Source organism: Triticum urartu, chromosome 1 (assembly GCF_003073215.2).
Source record: "Triticum urartu cultivar G1812 chromosome 1, Tu2.1, whole genome shotgun sequence".
Classification (NCBI taxonomy): Eukaryota; Viridiplantae; Streptophyta; class Magnoliopsida; order Poales; family Poaceae; genus Triticum; species Triticum urartu.
In genome coordinates, this window is record NC_053022.1 from 562,723,790 (window position 1) to 562,740,674 (window position 16,885).

The 16,885-nt window shown below is 49.9% G+C and overlaps 1 protein-coding gene across 1 annotated transcript; it reads left to right on the forward strand.

Moving 5' to 3' along the window:
• The first annotated feature begins 598 nt into the window (after positions 1-598).
• LOC125539537 (reticuline oxidase-like) lies at positions 599-2,680 on the forward strand. Its single transcript, XM_048703024.1, has one exon. The coding sequence runs from the start codon at positions 649-651 to the stop codon at positions 2,332-2,334; it is 1,686 nt and encodes a 561-aa protein (XP_048558981.1). The 5' UTR covers positions 599-648; the 3' UTR covers positions 2,335-2,680.
• Positions 2,681-16,885: the final 14,205 nt, after the last annotated feature.

Here is a 16,885-nt window from a genome sequence, read left to right on the forward strand (position 1 = left end):
CCCCATAGTCTCATACTCCCTCCGTTCAAAATTACTTGTTTTGAAAATGGACGTATCTAGAACTAAAATACGTCTAGATACATCAGTTTCTGCAACAAGTAATTTCGAACGAAGGGAGTAGTTAACGACAAAGCACAATAGCCGAAATTAAAAGATTTCACTAATATAGACGTAGACCCTGATAGCGATGTCGCATATTTGGGTTGTAGTTTGGTGGTTAGTTTCAAAGCGGGTATGTTGTCTAGTAAAGTGGGGAACTATATATGAATTGTCTATCACGGAAAGTATTTTTACCGAAAATACCACTGTTAGGAAAATATAGAAGGCGAACAAATAAGTTTGTTGGTGCCTTCTTGGTACCTAAAACGCAGAGAAGAACAAAAAAGTTTGCAAGTGCGTCTGGTAGTGCAAGTGTGCTCATATTCTGTGTCCGTGTTTGTCGGTATGTAGTACGGGTAGAAACACAGACTGCCGGCCACATAAATTATAGTGCTAATCAAAGCGAAATGATTTTTAACCGCCCGTTACGCATCGTTTTCTCCTTAACTAATCTCGCCGGCCTGCATGTAAAAGAATAAAATCACGCGGGCCTGAATAAAACCACAAACACGCGCACATCGTCACACACACACCACAGTCCATGCGTCAATGGCCATCAGCCTGCTCTTCTCTCTTCTGCTCCGCCTCCTCGCCGTGCAAGCGGCTTCACACGGCAGCGTCGGCAACGGCAACGACGACGATGACAGCGCCCTGATGACGTCCTGCCTCGCGGCCGCCGGCGTGCGCAACGTCACCACACGCCGCTCGCCCGCGTACGCCGCCGCGCTGGCCTTCTCCGTCCAGAACCTCCGGTTCGCGGCAGCCTGTGCGCACCACGGTCCGGCTGCCGTCGTCGTCCCGGCGTCCCTGGCCGAGCTGCGCGCGGCCGTGCTGTGCGCCCGGGAGGCGAGGCTCGTAGTGCGCCTCCGCAGCGGCGGCCACAGCTACGAAGGCCTCTCCTACACCACGGACGACGCCGGCGGCTTCGTCGTCATCGACCTCGTGGCGCTGGACCGCGTTCGGGTCGACGCCGGAGCGCGCACGGCGTGGGTACAGTCCGGCGCGACGCTCGGGCAGGTATACCACGCGGTGGCCGCGTCCAACAAGACCCTGGCGTTCTCTGCAGGGTCATGCCCCACGGTCGGCTCCGGAGGCCACATCGCCGGTGGCGGGTTCGGGCTGCTGTCCCGCAAGTACGGGCTCGCGGCGGACAACGTGATCGACGCCCTGCTGGTCGACGCCGACGGGCGCGTGCTGGACCGCGATGGCATGGGCGAGGAGGTCTTCTGGGCGATCCGCGGCGGCGGTGGCGGCACCTGGGGCGCCGTCTACGCGTGGCGCATCAAGCTCAGCCCTGTCCCGGAGCGCGTCACCGTGTTCGTTGTCAACCGGCCGGGCACCGTGGAGTCGGTGGCACGGCTCGTGTCAACATGGCAGCACGTCGCGCCGTGGCTTCCCGACGAGTTCTACCTTTCGGCGTTCGTCGGAGCCGGCTTGCCGGAGTCTGACCGGACCGGCATCTCCGTCACCTTTAAAGGGTTCTACCTCGGCCGGAGCCACGAAGCGTTGGAGATACTCTCCGCACGGTTCCCTGAGATCGGGCTGTCGGACCTGAACCCGAGAGAGATGAGCTGGATCGACTCCGTGGTCTTCTTCTCCGGCCTGCCGAAAGGGAGCACCACGTCGGACCTGACGGACCGGGTGCTCCACGATAAGAACTACTTCAAGGCCAAGTCGGACTTCGTGCGCCGGCCGACGCCCTTCGGCGAGCTGGAGGGAGCCATCAGTTTCCTTTCCAAGCAGCCCAAGGCCTACGTCATCCTGGACCCGTACGGCGGGGCCATGGACCGGATCGCGGCCGGCGACCTGCCGTTCCCGCATCGCAAAGGAAACATCCACGGGATCCAGCATCTCATAGCCTGGACGGCCGACGACGACGACCACAGGGAGGAGTACATGGACTGGCTACGCCGGTTCTACGACTTCATGGGAGCCTACGTGTCCAACGGCCCACGCACCGCCTACATAAACTACCTAGACCTTGATCTAGGCACCAACAACAATCCGTCTCCTGCTCACCCTCATCCTATCATAGGAGACGACGGCAGCCCTTTTTACTCGGAAGTCGAGGCGTCGAGGACGTGGGGCGAGAGGTACTTCCTCAGCAACTACGACCGTCTCGTCCGTGCCAAGACCACCATCGACCCGGAGAACGTGTTCCGCAATGCCCAGAGCATTCCGCCCCTCTTCGTGGGGGCTCTGCAGATGACCAGGCGTACTGCACATGACATCTAGCTAGCCCAAAGTTGCATCCCACCACCACACCGTATCATATTGTTGTAGCTATAGAGCCAAACACACTTACACAAGATCCACAAGCTAGAACATGTAACGCAAACGCGTAGAGGAACCTCGGGATGACCAGATTCTATGTGGTAGCCTGTTCAAAGTTGCATCCAAACCAAAGGGAAGAAGACATGTCATAGGAAGGACATACACATATATCGTCACATTTCTTTAGAGCATTATCTGTGTTGTATTTTTGCAATGTTGCTGTCGTGGTGCCGTCCAGAAGGACGATTTGTTCTCTTTTTGTAGAGGAAGGCAATTATGATTGGTAGATCCACCGAGAAGAGCTGAAAACGAGATAATTGTTTGGTACTTGGTGCTTTGCCGCTCTTGCCCATTGAAATGATAGGAATCACGTCCATTCATTGGAAGTACTCCTAGTTGAGTTCTGTTTCATGATGATAATTACGATGGTATATCCACACAAGGATATTCTCTTCTTATTGTTTCTCTCTTTTCTTCCTACATATATTGATTGGACTTTTGATGGACACTACCTCCCCCCCCCCCCCCCCCCCCCCCCCCCCCCCCCCCCCACACACACACACACACACACAGAGAGAGAGAGAGAGAGAGAGAGAGAGAGAGAGAGAGAGAGAGAGAGAGAGAGAGAGATGGTGGTACGTTTCTAGCTCAGCTTATCTCTGCTGGCCACTGAACAAGCAACGAATCGGCCACTATGGAAAGTTACAAATTAACAAGACGAATGGCCTTGGTCACGATGGACAAGCTATATCCATCCGCTGCCATGAAAACCCTCCAAAACTCCACCGTTTTGACCGACTGATGACTCTCTTCTCGACCTTTTCACACCAACGTGGCAACGTACATACATCATCTTCTTATGAAAGCGCATCACCTTAGTCTTGTTGTTAACGACAAGGCAAAATAGCCAAAACTAAAAGATTTCATTAATATAGATGCAGACCCTGATAACGAGATCGTATATCTGAGTAGCAGCTTAATGGTTGATTTCAAAGCAGGTATGTTGTCTAGAAAAAATGGGAACTATACAAATACAGTCTGTCACGTAAAGTATCTCAAGCTATGCAGGCCGGCGTGATTTGCCAAGGAGAAAACGACGCCTAACGAGCAATTGGAAAATCGTTTCGTTTTGATTAGCACTAATCAACGAGGCCGGCAGGCAGTGTTCATCTTCCTTTTTTCTTAGAACGTTGTGTTTCCGTTTTTGACCGAGAGTGATATTCGTTCATTCCCAATGTATTCTTTTTCTTTTCCTTTCTTTCACTGTTGGTTTTGTTCCCCTTTCCTTTGTTCTCGAATGCACATTTTTTTGTGGGCTTTGCTTCGGTACACCCCCATTAAAAGTTTACACGTATCTGAAAATAACTTTTTAGAGTTCTTACATTCACAATCAACTAATTATAATCTCTGTTCTTCCAATACATCTAACAAAAGATCAGAACAATATGATATTTTTGACTGAAGGTGTATCTTCTAATATCCATCTTTTATCAGCATCGATATTTGTAAACTTTTCTAGGTTGGTGTATGAGGGAGTCCTGGATTAGGGGGTCTCCGGACAACCGGACTATCTTCATTGGCTGGACTGTTAGACTATGAAGATACAAGATTGAAGACTTCGCCTCGTGTCCGGATGGGACTCTACTTGGTGTGGAAGGCAAACTAGGCAATACGTATATGGATATCTCCTCCTTTGTAACCGACCTTGTGTAACCCTAACCCTCTCCGGTGTCTATATAAACCGAAGGTTTTTAGTCCGTAGCACAACAAGCACAACATACAATCATACCATAGGCTAGCTTCTAGGGTTTAGCCTCTCTGATCTTGTGGTAGATCTACTCTTGTACTACCCATATCATCAATATTAATCAAGCAGGACGTAGGGTTTTACCTCCATCAAGAGGGCCTGAACCTGGGTAAAACATCGTGTCCCCTGCCTACTATTACCATCCCGCCTAGACGCATAGTTCGGGACCCCCTACCGGAAATCCGCCGGTTTTGACACCGACATTGGTGCTTTCATTGAGAGTTCCGTTGTGCCGTCGCCACCAGGAAGGATGTCCCATCCCGTCTTTAAAGACGGCACCATTGCTGAGGGAGCTTTGGCTATCGGCCAAACTCTCCGGCTAGGTGGTTTTCTAATGACCGCCTGTTCGGCCGCTGCGCCGACGACGATGACTTCTCGGGTCATCGAAAGCAACCTTCACGTCAACTCAGAACTCGCCGAGAAGTTAGATCCAATGGAGCTCTCTTCCCTGAACGAGCTCTTGGATCGCATCGCCGCCCTGGGAGTCGCTACAGACTACGATCAGATTGGGCCTAAACCCGATCTGAGAGAGATCAACTCTCCCCAGGTTACCCATCACGTTGCAGTGGTGGAGGAACAATGCGGCAACCCTGCATCTATCCTAAGGACTAGCTATGTCCGGATTCCCGATCCCTCCAAGCCGGATACCCACGAAGGGGAGGACGTCGCTCAAGACCTGAACCTAGAATTAGGCAGCGGGCTAGATTTATTGGAAAACATCCAAGAATCCAAACTTCCGAGTTCGGAAACTTCTTGGCCCCTGAGTCTCAGATTTGATGAGGATTCGGATTCAATTCCACCCACCCACCCAAACATACGTGATCTATCCCAAATTAGGCAAGAGCCTGAAGAAATAGTACACCATTACTGGGCCAGATTCCTCCTGGTCATGAACAGGATAAAGGACTGCCGCGAGGAAGACACAATTTCATTCTTCTGCAATAATTGCACGGACAAGGAAATCCTCAACGCCATAAGTCGTCGTGAAATTACACGCTTTGCCGACTTGGTGTCCATAGTACGAAAGTACTGTGCGATGGAAAGCGCCTGGAAAACCGAAATAAACTTTTGGGACAATTCGGCCCTGAATACAAACCCAGTCCGAAATAAAAGGGTGCATTATCACAATACACCTGGGTTAACTACCAAAAAGCAAAAGCCCTCTATGGGGCAAGGAACCATACTGGAGGGATGGCTCAACGGACCCTGCAAAATTCATAGTACAGCGGATGCAATACCAACGCACAGCCTTCGAGCATGTTGGATACTCCGGCAGGTGGCCAAAAGTGGTGAGGATCTACTCCTCCCAAAGACAACAGAGCATCATCCCGTGGACAACAATACGGTGTTAACGGTCTTTGAGACCTTCGCGTCAAATAATAGACGCAAGCGAACACTCCGCAGCATGGCCGAAATCTGCCACATAGCAGAAATAAATCCTTAAAATGACACGGCTATTACCTTCAATGCTAGTGACGAACCTAAATTCCGAACAGCCCAAGCACCAGCCGCACTGGTCCTCAGTCCAATCGTGGACGACTTTTGACTCACCAAGGTACTCATGGACGGCGGCAGCGGATTAAACCTCATCTATGAGGAAACTCTTCAAAAGATGGAAATAGACTGGAGCTGCATTGAGCAAAGTAGCACAACCTTTAGAGGAATCATCCCCAGTCGGGAAGCACGCTGTGCTGGAAAAATCACACTAGACGTGGTATTCGGCACGCCGGATAATTACAGGTCTGAAGAAATTACATTCCAAGTGGCCCCGTTCAGTAGCGGATACCACGCTCTATTAGGGCGGGAGGCGTTTACAATCTTCCAAGCCATACCCCATTACGGGTACATGAAGCTCAAAATGCCCGGGCCCAACGGAATCATCACTCTTGCTAGTGATCTGGACATAGCACTCCATGCCGAAAATAAGACAACTGCATTGGCCCTTGACGCACTATCCGAAGCCCTAGCGGCCGAGGAACTAACTGCGTTGCGCACCACGGTGAACAGGGACGACATGATACTCGATAAAAGATCTAAGTCCACCTCCTTTAAACCAGCGGACGAAATAGTCAAATTCCAAGTCCATCCAACGGACCCCACGAAAACAGCTTCCATCGGGGCACAATTAAACCCTGATGTAGACGCCGCACTGCGAGAGTTCCTACGCGAAAACTGGGACATTTTTGCCTGGCACCCTTCAGACATGCCAGGAATCCTACGCAGGCTGGCTGAGCACAGCCTAAATATCCTAAAAGGATTCAAGCCAGTCAAGCAGGCTCTTCGACGTTTCTCCGAGCCTAAGAGACAAGCCATTGGAGAGGAACTAGCCAAGCTATTGGAGGCCGGATTCATCAGAGACATAAAACATCCGGACTGGCTAGCAAACCTGGTGATGGTACCAAAGAAGGACAAATCCTGGCGCTTGTGCGTCGATTTTAAGGACCTTAACAAGGCCTGCCCAAAGGATCCCTTCCCCCTCCCCCGCATCGATCAAATCATCGATGCTACCGCAGGACATGATTCATTGTGTTTCCTCGGCGCATACTCCGACTACTATCAAATTAAAATGGCGGAGCCAGACCAAGCCGCAACGGCATTCATCACACCATACGGCCATTCTGCTTCAACACAATGCCCTTCGGGATCAAAAACGCCGGCGCAACATATCAGCGCATGATTCAGACATGTCTGGCAAACCAGATCGGCAAAACAGTGGAGGCATACGTGGATGACGTGGTCGTTAAAACCAAGCATGTCGAAACTCTAGTAGACGACTTGAGGCTCACATTCGACAACCTCCGAACATATGACATCAATCTCAATCCGGAAAAATGTGTTTTCGGCGTACCATCCGGAAAGCTCCTGGGATTCATTGTCTCCAGTATAGGTATTGAAGCTAATCCGACCAAAATCCGAGCGTTGTCACAGTTGGCTACCCCAACAAACCTCAAACAAATACAAAAATTGACTGGATGTGTGGCGGCTCTAAGCCGCTTTATCTCCCGCTTGGGAGAAAAGGCATTACCCCTTTATCGCCTCCTCCGGCGCACCGAACACTTCGAGTGGACGGATGCCGCCTCGGCCGGACTCAACGAAATAAAAGCCATATTGGCAACAAACCCAGTCCTGGCCGCGCCAAACATTGGCGAACCAATGCTATTATACATTGCGGCAACTCATCAAGTAGTAAGCGCAATGCTCGTCGTCGAGCGAGAAGTGGACGGACACAAATTCCTCCTTCAAAAGCCGGTTTACTATGTGTCCACTGTCCTTACTTCATGCAAATCATGGTACCCGCATTATCAAAAGATAGCGTACGCGGTATTTATGGCATCCCGGAAGCTGCGACACTACTTTCAAGAGTGTTCGACAACGGTAGCCTCAGAAGTACAACTTAACGATATTATAAACAACCGCGACGCGACGGACCGGATTGCCAAATGGGCCATTGAGCTCCTCCCGTTTGACATAACTTACAAGCCACGGCAAGCTATTAAGTCGCAAGTTTTGGCTGACTTCGTCGCTGAGTGGACGGAAGCCGAACTCCCTAAAGAGTACGACACATATTCAAACTGGATCATGCACTTCGACGGCTCAAAAATGCTGGCTGGTCTGGGGGCTGGCGTCGTTTTGACGTCCCCAATAGGAGATACCGTTCAATACGTACTACAGATAATGTATACGACTCCAACCACGCAGCCGAATATGAGGCCCTTCTACATGGTCTCCGGATGGCAGTATCCATGGGCATTCAACGCCTAGAGGTGCGCGGGGATTCGAACCTCGCAATATCCCGAATAAATGGAGACTTCGATGCCAAGGATCCGAAAATGGCAGCTTATCGCAATGCCGTCCTAAAAATGTCAGCTCAGTTCGAGGGGCTCGAATTTCACCATGTGGCTCGGGAAAACAATCAGGCGGCGGACATCCTGGCCCGCATCGGCGCAAAACGCGACGCGGTCCCTCCCAACATATTTCTGGAACGGCTCTTCAAGCCATCCGTAGCATGGGAAGCGGACACTGGTAACAACAGTCCGGACCCGGCCAAAATACCCGACACCGAACTCTCTGACACAATCGGAGGCTCCGCCACCGAAATAACACATTCAGCCCACGAAATAATGGCCATTATTGCCCCGTGGACAGAGCCATTCCTGGCCTACCTAACTAGATAGGAACTTCCGGAGGACCGAAATGAGGCACGCTGCATAGTGCGGCGATCCAAGGCCTACAGGGTCCATGAGGGAGAATTGTACAAAAAAAGCGCTACCGGAGTCCTTCAAAGGTTCATCTCCGAAGAGGAAGGGTGAAACCTTTTGGCAGAAATTCACGCCGGACTCGGCGGTCATCACGCCACAGCCCGGGCTCTTGTAAGCAAGGCCTTCCGTACAGGATTCTATTGGCCAACGGCCCGGGCAGATGCACAGGACTTGGTCCAACCTTGCGCCGGTTGCCAGCTCTTTGCAAATCAAAGCCACATGCCACCCACCGCCCTCCAAACAATCCCCATTACATGGCCCTTCGCGGTCTGGGGGCTTGACATGGTTGGACCCCTTAAAGGGGGAACCCACAAGAAAAAATACTTATTGGTCATGGTGGATAAATTCACCAAATGGATAGAGGTTAAACCGGTTAAAACAGCCGAATCCGGACCGGTGATAGATTTCATATCCGGGGTTGTACACCGTTACGGCGTCCCCCACAGCATCATCACTGATAACGGCACGAACTTCACGGCCGACGAGGTAAAACTCTGGTGCAGCACAATAGGCATCAAGCTCGATTATGCTTCAGTCTATCACCCACAAACCAACGGTCAAGTCGAACGAGCAAATGGTCTTATAATGAGCGGCATTAAACCCAGATTACTGCGCTCCTTAACGGAGTCTGACACGCACTGGGTAGAGGAGCTCGACTCCGTACTCTGGGGGCTGCGGACCACGCCGAATCGTAGTACCGGATATACACTGTTTTTTATCGTGTACGGCGCAGAGGCAGTCCTGCCCTGTGACATAATTCATGACTCACCTCGAGTGGGCATGTACGAAGAAAGAGAACCCGAGCTCGATCGGCAGGACAGTTTGGACACCTTGGAGGAAGAGCGCGACGTAGCCAAAGCCCGTTCCGCATTTTACCAGCAACAGGCTCGTAGATACCAAAGCAGAGAAGTACGGGCCAAAACTTATAACGTTGGCGAACTAGTTCTACGGCTGCCGGATAAGAAAAAGAACAAGCTCGAGCCCAAATGGGAAGGTCCCTTCATTATCGACTAAGTTCTGACCGGTGGAGCGTACCGACTACGGGATGCATCGACTACTCGACTCGAGCCGAAGCCATGGAACGCAGCAAGGCTCCGAAGATTCTACGCCTAGCACCAGACTTTATGTTAGTCCCCTCCCTTTGTCCATTTTTTGCATTTGCATCATCTGTCTTGTTTCCCTTTCTTTCTTTTATTTCTCTAGGCCTTCAAGGGTCACCTTGTGCCTCACTCATACATCACAGATGTGCTAGCCGCACTCTTCATACCTGGTTGCTTCTTTCATAGAAGCTTTAATTATTTCCCTGGGCCTCACGCCCAACACATGTGTTATACTTCCATATGTACCTTTTTTCACCATTATATGCATCGATATGACTTAAGTTTTGGCCAAGCTGGGTTGCCTGGCTCTTGTATTTATGCCCTACGTTCTCGTTAATTCGGGTAGGGCATAAGGGGAGCACCTCTGCGATTGTTACCGCCAGGTCAGCCGGACGTGTACCTCGGACTGGGTGAAGCCGAAAGCTAGCGTTCTTAAGGGAATATTCGGTCGGTGAACAAAAGATGACTTTTATTATTCATATCTTCCCCCAGATGATTTTTCTGCGCTTCTTATCGCAGTCCGGACATGCACTTTAGGGCATGCTTACCCAGGGAAAGGAACCCTTAACAGAACTATTCTCCCTCGAAGATGTTTCTTACTACCCATGTAATATAACATAACTAGTTGGGCACTTGTCTGATAAAGCACTAATGACCCCTACGCCTGGTCTCCACGCATGCCCCGGTTCTTACATAACCGAGAGGGTATTCGGATACACTCCGGACTGTCGGGTCCCGAGGTTGAAGCGAAAAGGTCCGCCACGACAAACGATCTACAATCCGGCTAGAAGGCATTATACATGTAACGTTAAAATTACATAGTCAATTTGACTGGTTGAATTCCTCTTCAATACCATCTAATAGGTTGTCTAGTCTACAGTCCTGTTGGGAATACTTTGCGGCCAATTCTACTTGGCCGTACACTAAGCTCACAGGGATCTCCTTCCCATCAGGCCCCACTGGTCCGACTTCGGCCATGTGGTTCGGGTCAGCCTTCGTGTACCGTGTCTTCACCATTGCCCAGGCTTCCCTGGCGCCCTGACGGTAGGCCGATATCTTCCATAATCGGAAGCACCGCCGTGCTCCCTTCAGCTTTTCTGCAAGCTCTCCAAGGCCTTCGGGTATGGAGACGGATGGCCACAAGGCCTGGGCGACGCCTTGCATCACCTGTCGAACTCGTTCGTGCAGCTGTGAGAGCTTGGGAAGAAGATCACCCGTTGAACCGGGCATCTCCTCGGTAGGACGACCTGTTAGCACACCTACATACATAACTCTGTCAGCCAGCTTCCTCGCCGAACTCTTTTTCAAAGTTCGTTCAAGCACTTACTAAATATGCCGCGTCGAAGCCGCCGATTCTCCTTAGCAGAGTTCGACAGTTGGGCCCGAACATCTTTTAGTTCCATGCCCAGCTTGGTGTTGGCATCTAGGAGATCATTCTTCTCATGCCTCACCCTCATAAGCACGCTCTCACCGACCTTCAGCTGGCGTATGAGCTATTGCTTATCCGGATTCACTCCAGCGTCATCTGCAATTTTATTGTCAGATCTGCATATACGCCGCATTCTAATATGATACTTATCATTCGAAGGATATATTACCAGAGGGGGTCTCTTTGGGCTCCCCTGCTGCGGCCAGTGCGGCCTGAAGTTGGGCTTTGCACTCTTCCAGCTCCTGGCACAGTTGAGTATTCTTTTCTGTAAGAACCTGCATAACAAATGATCCTTAAATCAGTTATCCTAACTATTTCAAGTCTCAGGGGCTACTGATATATATAATCATCAAATTTTCTCACCCGTATGTCTTTTACATACTACTCCGTGGCTCTGGCTAGACCATTTTGAGCGGCACGGAGGTGCGCGTCTCCCGAATTGAAGGCATCCAATGCCTCTTGGGAGAAACAAGTGCCACGAAGAACAGTCCGGCGATGCCTGTGGTTCATGGCACTTTCCACCTCGGAATGGGTGGCGGACAGTTTATCCGCATCCTCTGTCGGAGGAGCACCCGGCGCACGCCTTGTATTCGTTCCCGCCTCCGAATCTGGCCTTGGAGCCTGGCTTGTGGAGGCGCGATTGGTAGCCTCTCCGGGTATAGTCTGGTGAGCGCTCTTTTTCCTGAAAAGAAGGCATGGGCGTTAATATGCCTCTGAGAGTAATGTCTTGCAATAAAGACAGCGCGCCGTACCGCTGCGCCGGTGTCTCAATCCGGACTGCGGATCTTTTCAGCCTGCCTGGCCTCGCAGCCCCTTGTTGGCTAGTTGCCACAGGCTCGGCCTTCTGCCCCGAGGACCTTCCCTGCAAAACATGACTGTTATACGGTAATCAAAAAAGCGCAAGGACGGATCCCTTTTTAAGTGCTGGGACTTCGGTCTCAGTCACCTGTGACGCTGGAACTAGCCCAGGGTAATCGGCCGTAATGGCCACCAAAGCATTGTCATTACTCGATTGGTAAAATACCCCATCGATCAGCTCCACAGATATGTCCGGATCCTCCTGGGAGGCCGGATCAAGGGACCGTCCAGGGTCCTCAGGTTGTGGAGGAGGGCTGTTTATCTCCTTTACAGCCTGGCACAGCTCCCGCGATGAAATCGGTAGAATGAATACTTAACTACGGGAATACGAAATGGATGGGCGATAAAAAGACTCCGCTTACCCAGCTCGGAGGGTTGTACATAGCAAACCCGCCCTGCGGGTTGACACGAAGAAATTCCTCCTCTTCTCCCTTGTACAAAGTGGATAAGATATTTATTAGATCAGCAGCCGATCCCGGCCCTTTGCGGCAGTGGCGGGTGGCGTCATCCTCCCCGTTGAAATCCCACATGGGGTGGCCTCTATACTGAATCGGCTGCACCCCCCGCATGATACATGTGGCCATGACCTCGATCATGGTCAATCCGGATCGAGCTAAAAATTTATCCGGCTCATCAGGTAAAGAATGTCCCTGTCATCTTCCTCTAGGGGGCTTCGTGGACGCCAGCTCCGGCGCTTCTTCAAAGGGGCGTTGTCGAACTCAGGAAGGCCGATCCGAATAGGATCCGGGAGGGGGACATCTTCTATATAAAACCATTCTGTAGGCCAGTCTTCGGACGTCTTCTTTGGGGTTCCGGGCAGGTATCCGGTCCCGGCGACACGCCACACTTCGGCTCCGCCCACTTGATATATTGAACCCTTTTGAGAACGGGGCACAAGGCAGAACAACTTCTTCCACGGAGCGAAATGAGCTTCACAGCCCAAAAACAACTCGCAAAGGGCTACGAATCCCGCGATATGCAGCAGGGAGGCAGGCGTAAGATTGTGCAACTGGAGGCCATAGAACTCCAGGAGCCCCCGGAGAAACGGATGAATTGGAAATCCGAGCCCTCTTACCAAATAAGGGACAAGGCAAACCCACTCTCCCTTGGGGGGATTGGGAAGGCTCTCCGCTTGCTCTCCGCCATTATAGGTGGCAAGCCCGGCTCGAACCGGGACCAGGTATGCTGGGGGAAGAAATCCCTTGGACTGAAGCATCACTAATTTGCTGTGCGGGACGGAACATCTCTCCCAATCTCCAGGCTTGGAGCTAGGGGTGCGAGAGGAGGAGCTGCGTCGACCGGCCATGATGGAATGGATCTCTGTCGGGTGCGCTCCGATGAAGGCTCGCCAAGGGAGGATGGTGTGATTTGGATCTGAATCCTCGTATTTTTAAATAGGCGGCTCATTCACGCAGCTAGGGGGGTAAATGTGAAAACACCCTGGCTCTTCAAATTCGCTCGACATGTGGAAAGTGGCCATTATTGGGCGTAGAAGCTAAGGAGTACAAACCTTCACAAGAAACCGTACATTATTTCGACAGGTACACAGAATTTGGAGAGGAACCCGCCTTGCAATGCCGAAGACAATACTGCGCGCCGGACTCATCGTCATTGAAGCCTGGTTCGTGGGCTACTAAGGGAGTCCTGGATTAGGGGGTCTCCGGACAGCCGGACTATCTCCATTGGCCGGACTGTTAGACTATGAAGATACAAGATTGAAGGCTTCGTCTCGTGTCCGGATGGGACTCTACTTGGCGTGGAAGGCAAGCTAGGCAATACGTATATGGATATATCCTCCTTTGTAACCGACCTTGTGTAACCCTAACCCTCTCCGGTGTCTATATAAACCAAAGGGTTTTTAGTCCGTAGCACAACAACCACAACATACAATCATACCATAGGCTAGCTTCTAGGGTCTAGCCTCTCTGATCTCGTGGTAGATCTACTCTTGTACTACCCATATCATCAATATTAATCAAGCAGGACGTAGGGTTTTATCTCCATCAAGAGGGCCTAAACCTGGGTAAAACATCGTGTCCCCTGCCTCCTGTTACCATCCGGCCTAGACGCACAGTTCGGGACCCCCTACCCAAGATCCGCCGGTTTTGACACCGACAGTGTACGTGAACATTTTTTTGTGATGTGAGGTTTCAAAGCATAATATCTAGATATTTAAACATATGTTTTTGTACAGTTTCCTAGAAAAATATAAAGGTTTGTTTAGAAAAATAAAACATTTTTGACACATAGATCATCTTTGAGTTCTGAGTCTGAGGGTGTGCTCTTGGGTGCTGAAGACGATGAGCTTGTGTTGATGGTTTCTCAATGGATAGGGGTGCAACCAGAACAAAGAGAAAGCGCCCACGATCACAAATGGGTCATTTGACATTTCACCGAAACATAACCAACGACCATAATCGGATCATGGATGACTACTTTGTGTTGGGTGTACCTACCCTACCAACTTGTTTCGGCAACACTTTCGCATGTTCAAATGGTTGTTCTCCTAAATTGCTGATGACATAAAGCCAATGAACTGCTCTTCCAACAATTGAGAAATATTGCCGGCCTGCAGTGTATTTCTTGTTTCAAGAAGGTGACCACGGTACTTTGGTTGATTGCATATGTCACTCCTGCAGATATGACAGATAAGTATCTTTAAATGGCCGAAGATACAATCATACAGTGAAGAAAAGTGTATATTGATACATGTTAAGGTTAATGGAGATCAGTATCTATGAGTACCCAAAGCCGACATCACGGCAAGGCTTTCAACAATGAACAAAGAAATAGTTTACCATTAGATGCTTGGGAGTGTTGACTGTATGCAGTTGAGGTGGAAGAGTTGCCCCGCACATTAGTACAGTGAATTCACCGGGGATTGCCATGACCAAACAATTACTTGGCAAGCAGTTACCTATGAGGATTTGTGAATTTGGCATTCGTAATTTGAGTTGTCTGGATTTCACAATGACATCAATATGTTGCAGAGATCTCATCTTTGGGCTAATAGGTGGTACAACTTCAGGACGCATTCACATGATGAATAGCACTGATGGCTACTATCTTTGTGAAGACAATTTCTAATCCTAAGACCATGAAACTGAAGAATTTTGCAAAGGCACAAGAAGCAGCGAGCAAGGACATTGAGGGATCATCTAGAGTGTTGCAAGCTAGGTTTACAATTGTTCGACATACTGCTCGTTTTTGAAACAAGGATGCCTTGGCAAAGATCATGATGTGTTGTTATCCTACACATTCGGTTTTATGTCAATGGAACGGGAGTGTGACTATGGTAGCTGACATTACGGTTGTATTTTCTCTGGGGTGAAAACTCAGAAAATTGCCTTATGGCTTGATTAGGCAGCGTCCAGTGAAGGAAATATGCCCTAGAGGCAATAATAGAGTTGTTATTTATATTTCCTTATATCGTGATACATGTTTATTATTCATGTTAGAATTGTATTAACCGGAAACTTGATACATGTGTGAATACATAGACAAAACAAAGTGTCCCTAGTATGACTCTACATGACTAGCTCGTTAATCAAAGATGGTTAAGTTTCCTAACCATAGACATGTGTTGTCATTTGATGGACGGGATCACATCATTAGGAGAATGATGTGATGGATAAGACCCATCAGTTAGCTTAATTAGCATAATGATCGTTTACTTTTATTGCTATTGCTTTCTTCATGACTTAGACATGTTCCTCTGACTATGAGATTATGCAACTCCCGAATACCGGAGGAACACCTTGTGTGCTATCAAACGTCACAACGTAACTGGGTGATTATAAAGATGATGTACATGTGTCTCCGAAGGTGTTTGTTGGGTTGGAATAGATCAAGATTAGGATTTGTCACTCTGTATATCAGAGAGCTATCTCTGGGCCCTCTCGGTAATGCACATCACTATAAGCCTTGCAAGCAATGTGACAAATGAGTTAGTTACGGGATGATGCAATACGGAACGAGTAAAGAGACTTGCCAGTACTGAGATTGAACTAGGTATGATGATACCGACGATCGAATCTCGGGCAAGTAACATACCGGTGACAAAGGGAATAATGTATGTTGTTATGCGGTTTGACCAATAAAGATCTTCGTAGAATATGTAGGAGCCAATATGAGCATGCAAGTTCCGCTATTGATTATTGATCGGAGATGTGTCTCGGTCATGTCTACATAATTCTTGAACCCGTAGGGTCCGCACGCTTAACGTTCGATGACGATTTGTATTATTAGTTATGTGATTTGATGACCAAAGTTTGTTCGGAGTCCCAGATGAGATCACGGACATGACGACGACTCTCAAAATGGTCGAGAGGTAAAGATCAATACATTGGTAGGCTATATTCGTACATCGGAATGGTTCCCAATGGTTCGGGTATTTTTCGGAGTACCGGAGAGTTACGAGAATTCGCCGAGGGAAGTTAATGGGCCTTATTGGGCTTTAGTGGAGAGAGGGATGAAGGGCCACGAGGTGGCGCGTGCCTCCCCCCTGCCCAAACCGAATTGGACAAGGGGTGGGGGTGCACCTCCCCTTTCCTTCTCCCTCTCCTTCCTTTCCTTCTTTCCTACTCCGAAAAGGAAAGGGAATCCTACTACGACTTTGGAGTCCTAGTAGGACTCCCTACACTTGGCGCGCCCCTAGGAGGGCCAGCCTCTCTCCCTCCCTCCTTTATATACATGGGCAGGGGGCACCTCAAATACACACCAAGTCTTCTCTTAGCTGTGTGCGGTGCCCCCCTCCACAGTTACACACCTCGGTCATATCATCATAGTGCTTAGGCGAAGCCCTGCGCCGGTAACTTCATCATCACCGTCAACACGTCGTCGAGCTGACGAAACTCTCCCTCGTCCTCAACTGGATCAAGAGCTCAAGGGACGTCATCGTGTTGAACGTGTGCTGAATGCAGAGGTGCCGTACGTTCGGTGCTAGGATCAGTTGGATCGCGAAGACGTTCGACTACATCGACCGCCTTACTAAACGCTTCCGCGTTAGGTTTACGAGGGTACATAGACATACTCCCCCCTCTCGTTGCTATGCATCTTC

What these genes read in the sequence shown, in the direction of transcription:
- LOC125539537 (XM_048703024.1), top strand. Translation starts at nt 649, where the DNA reads ATGGCCATCAGCCTGCTCTTCTCTCTTCTGCTCCGCCTCCTCGCCGTG.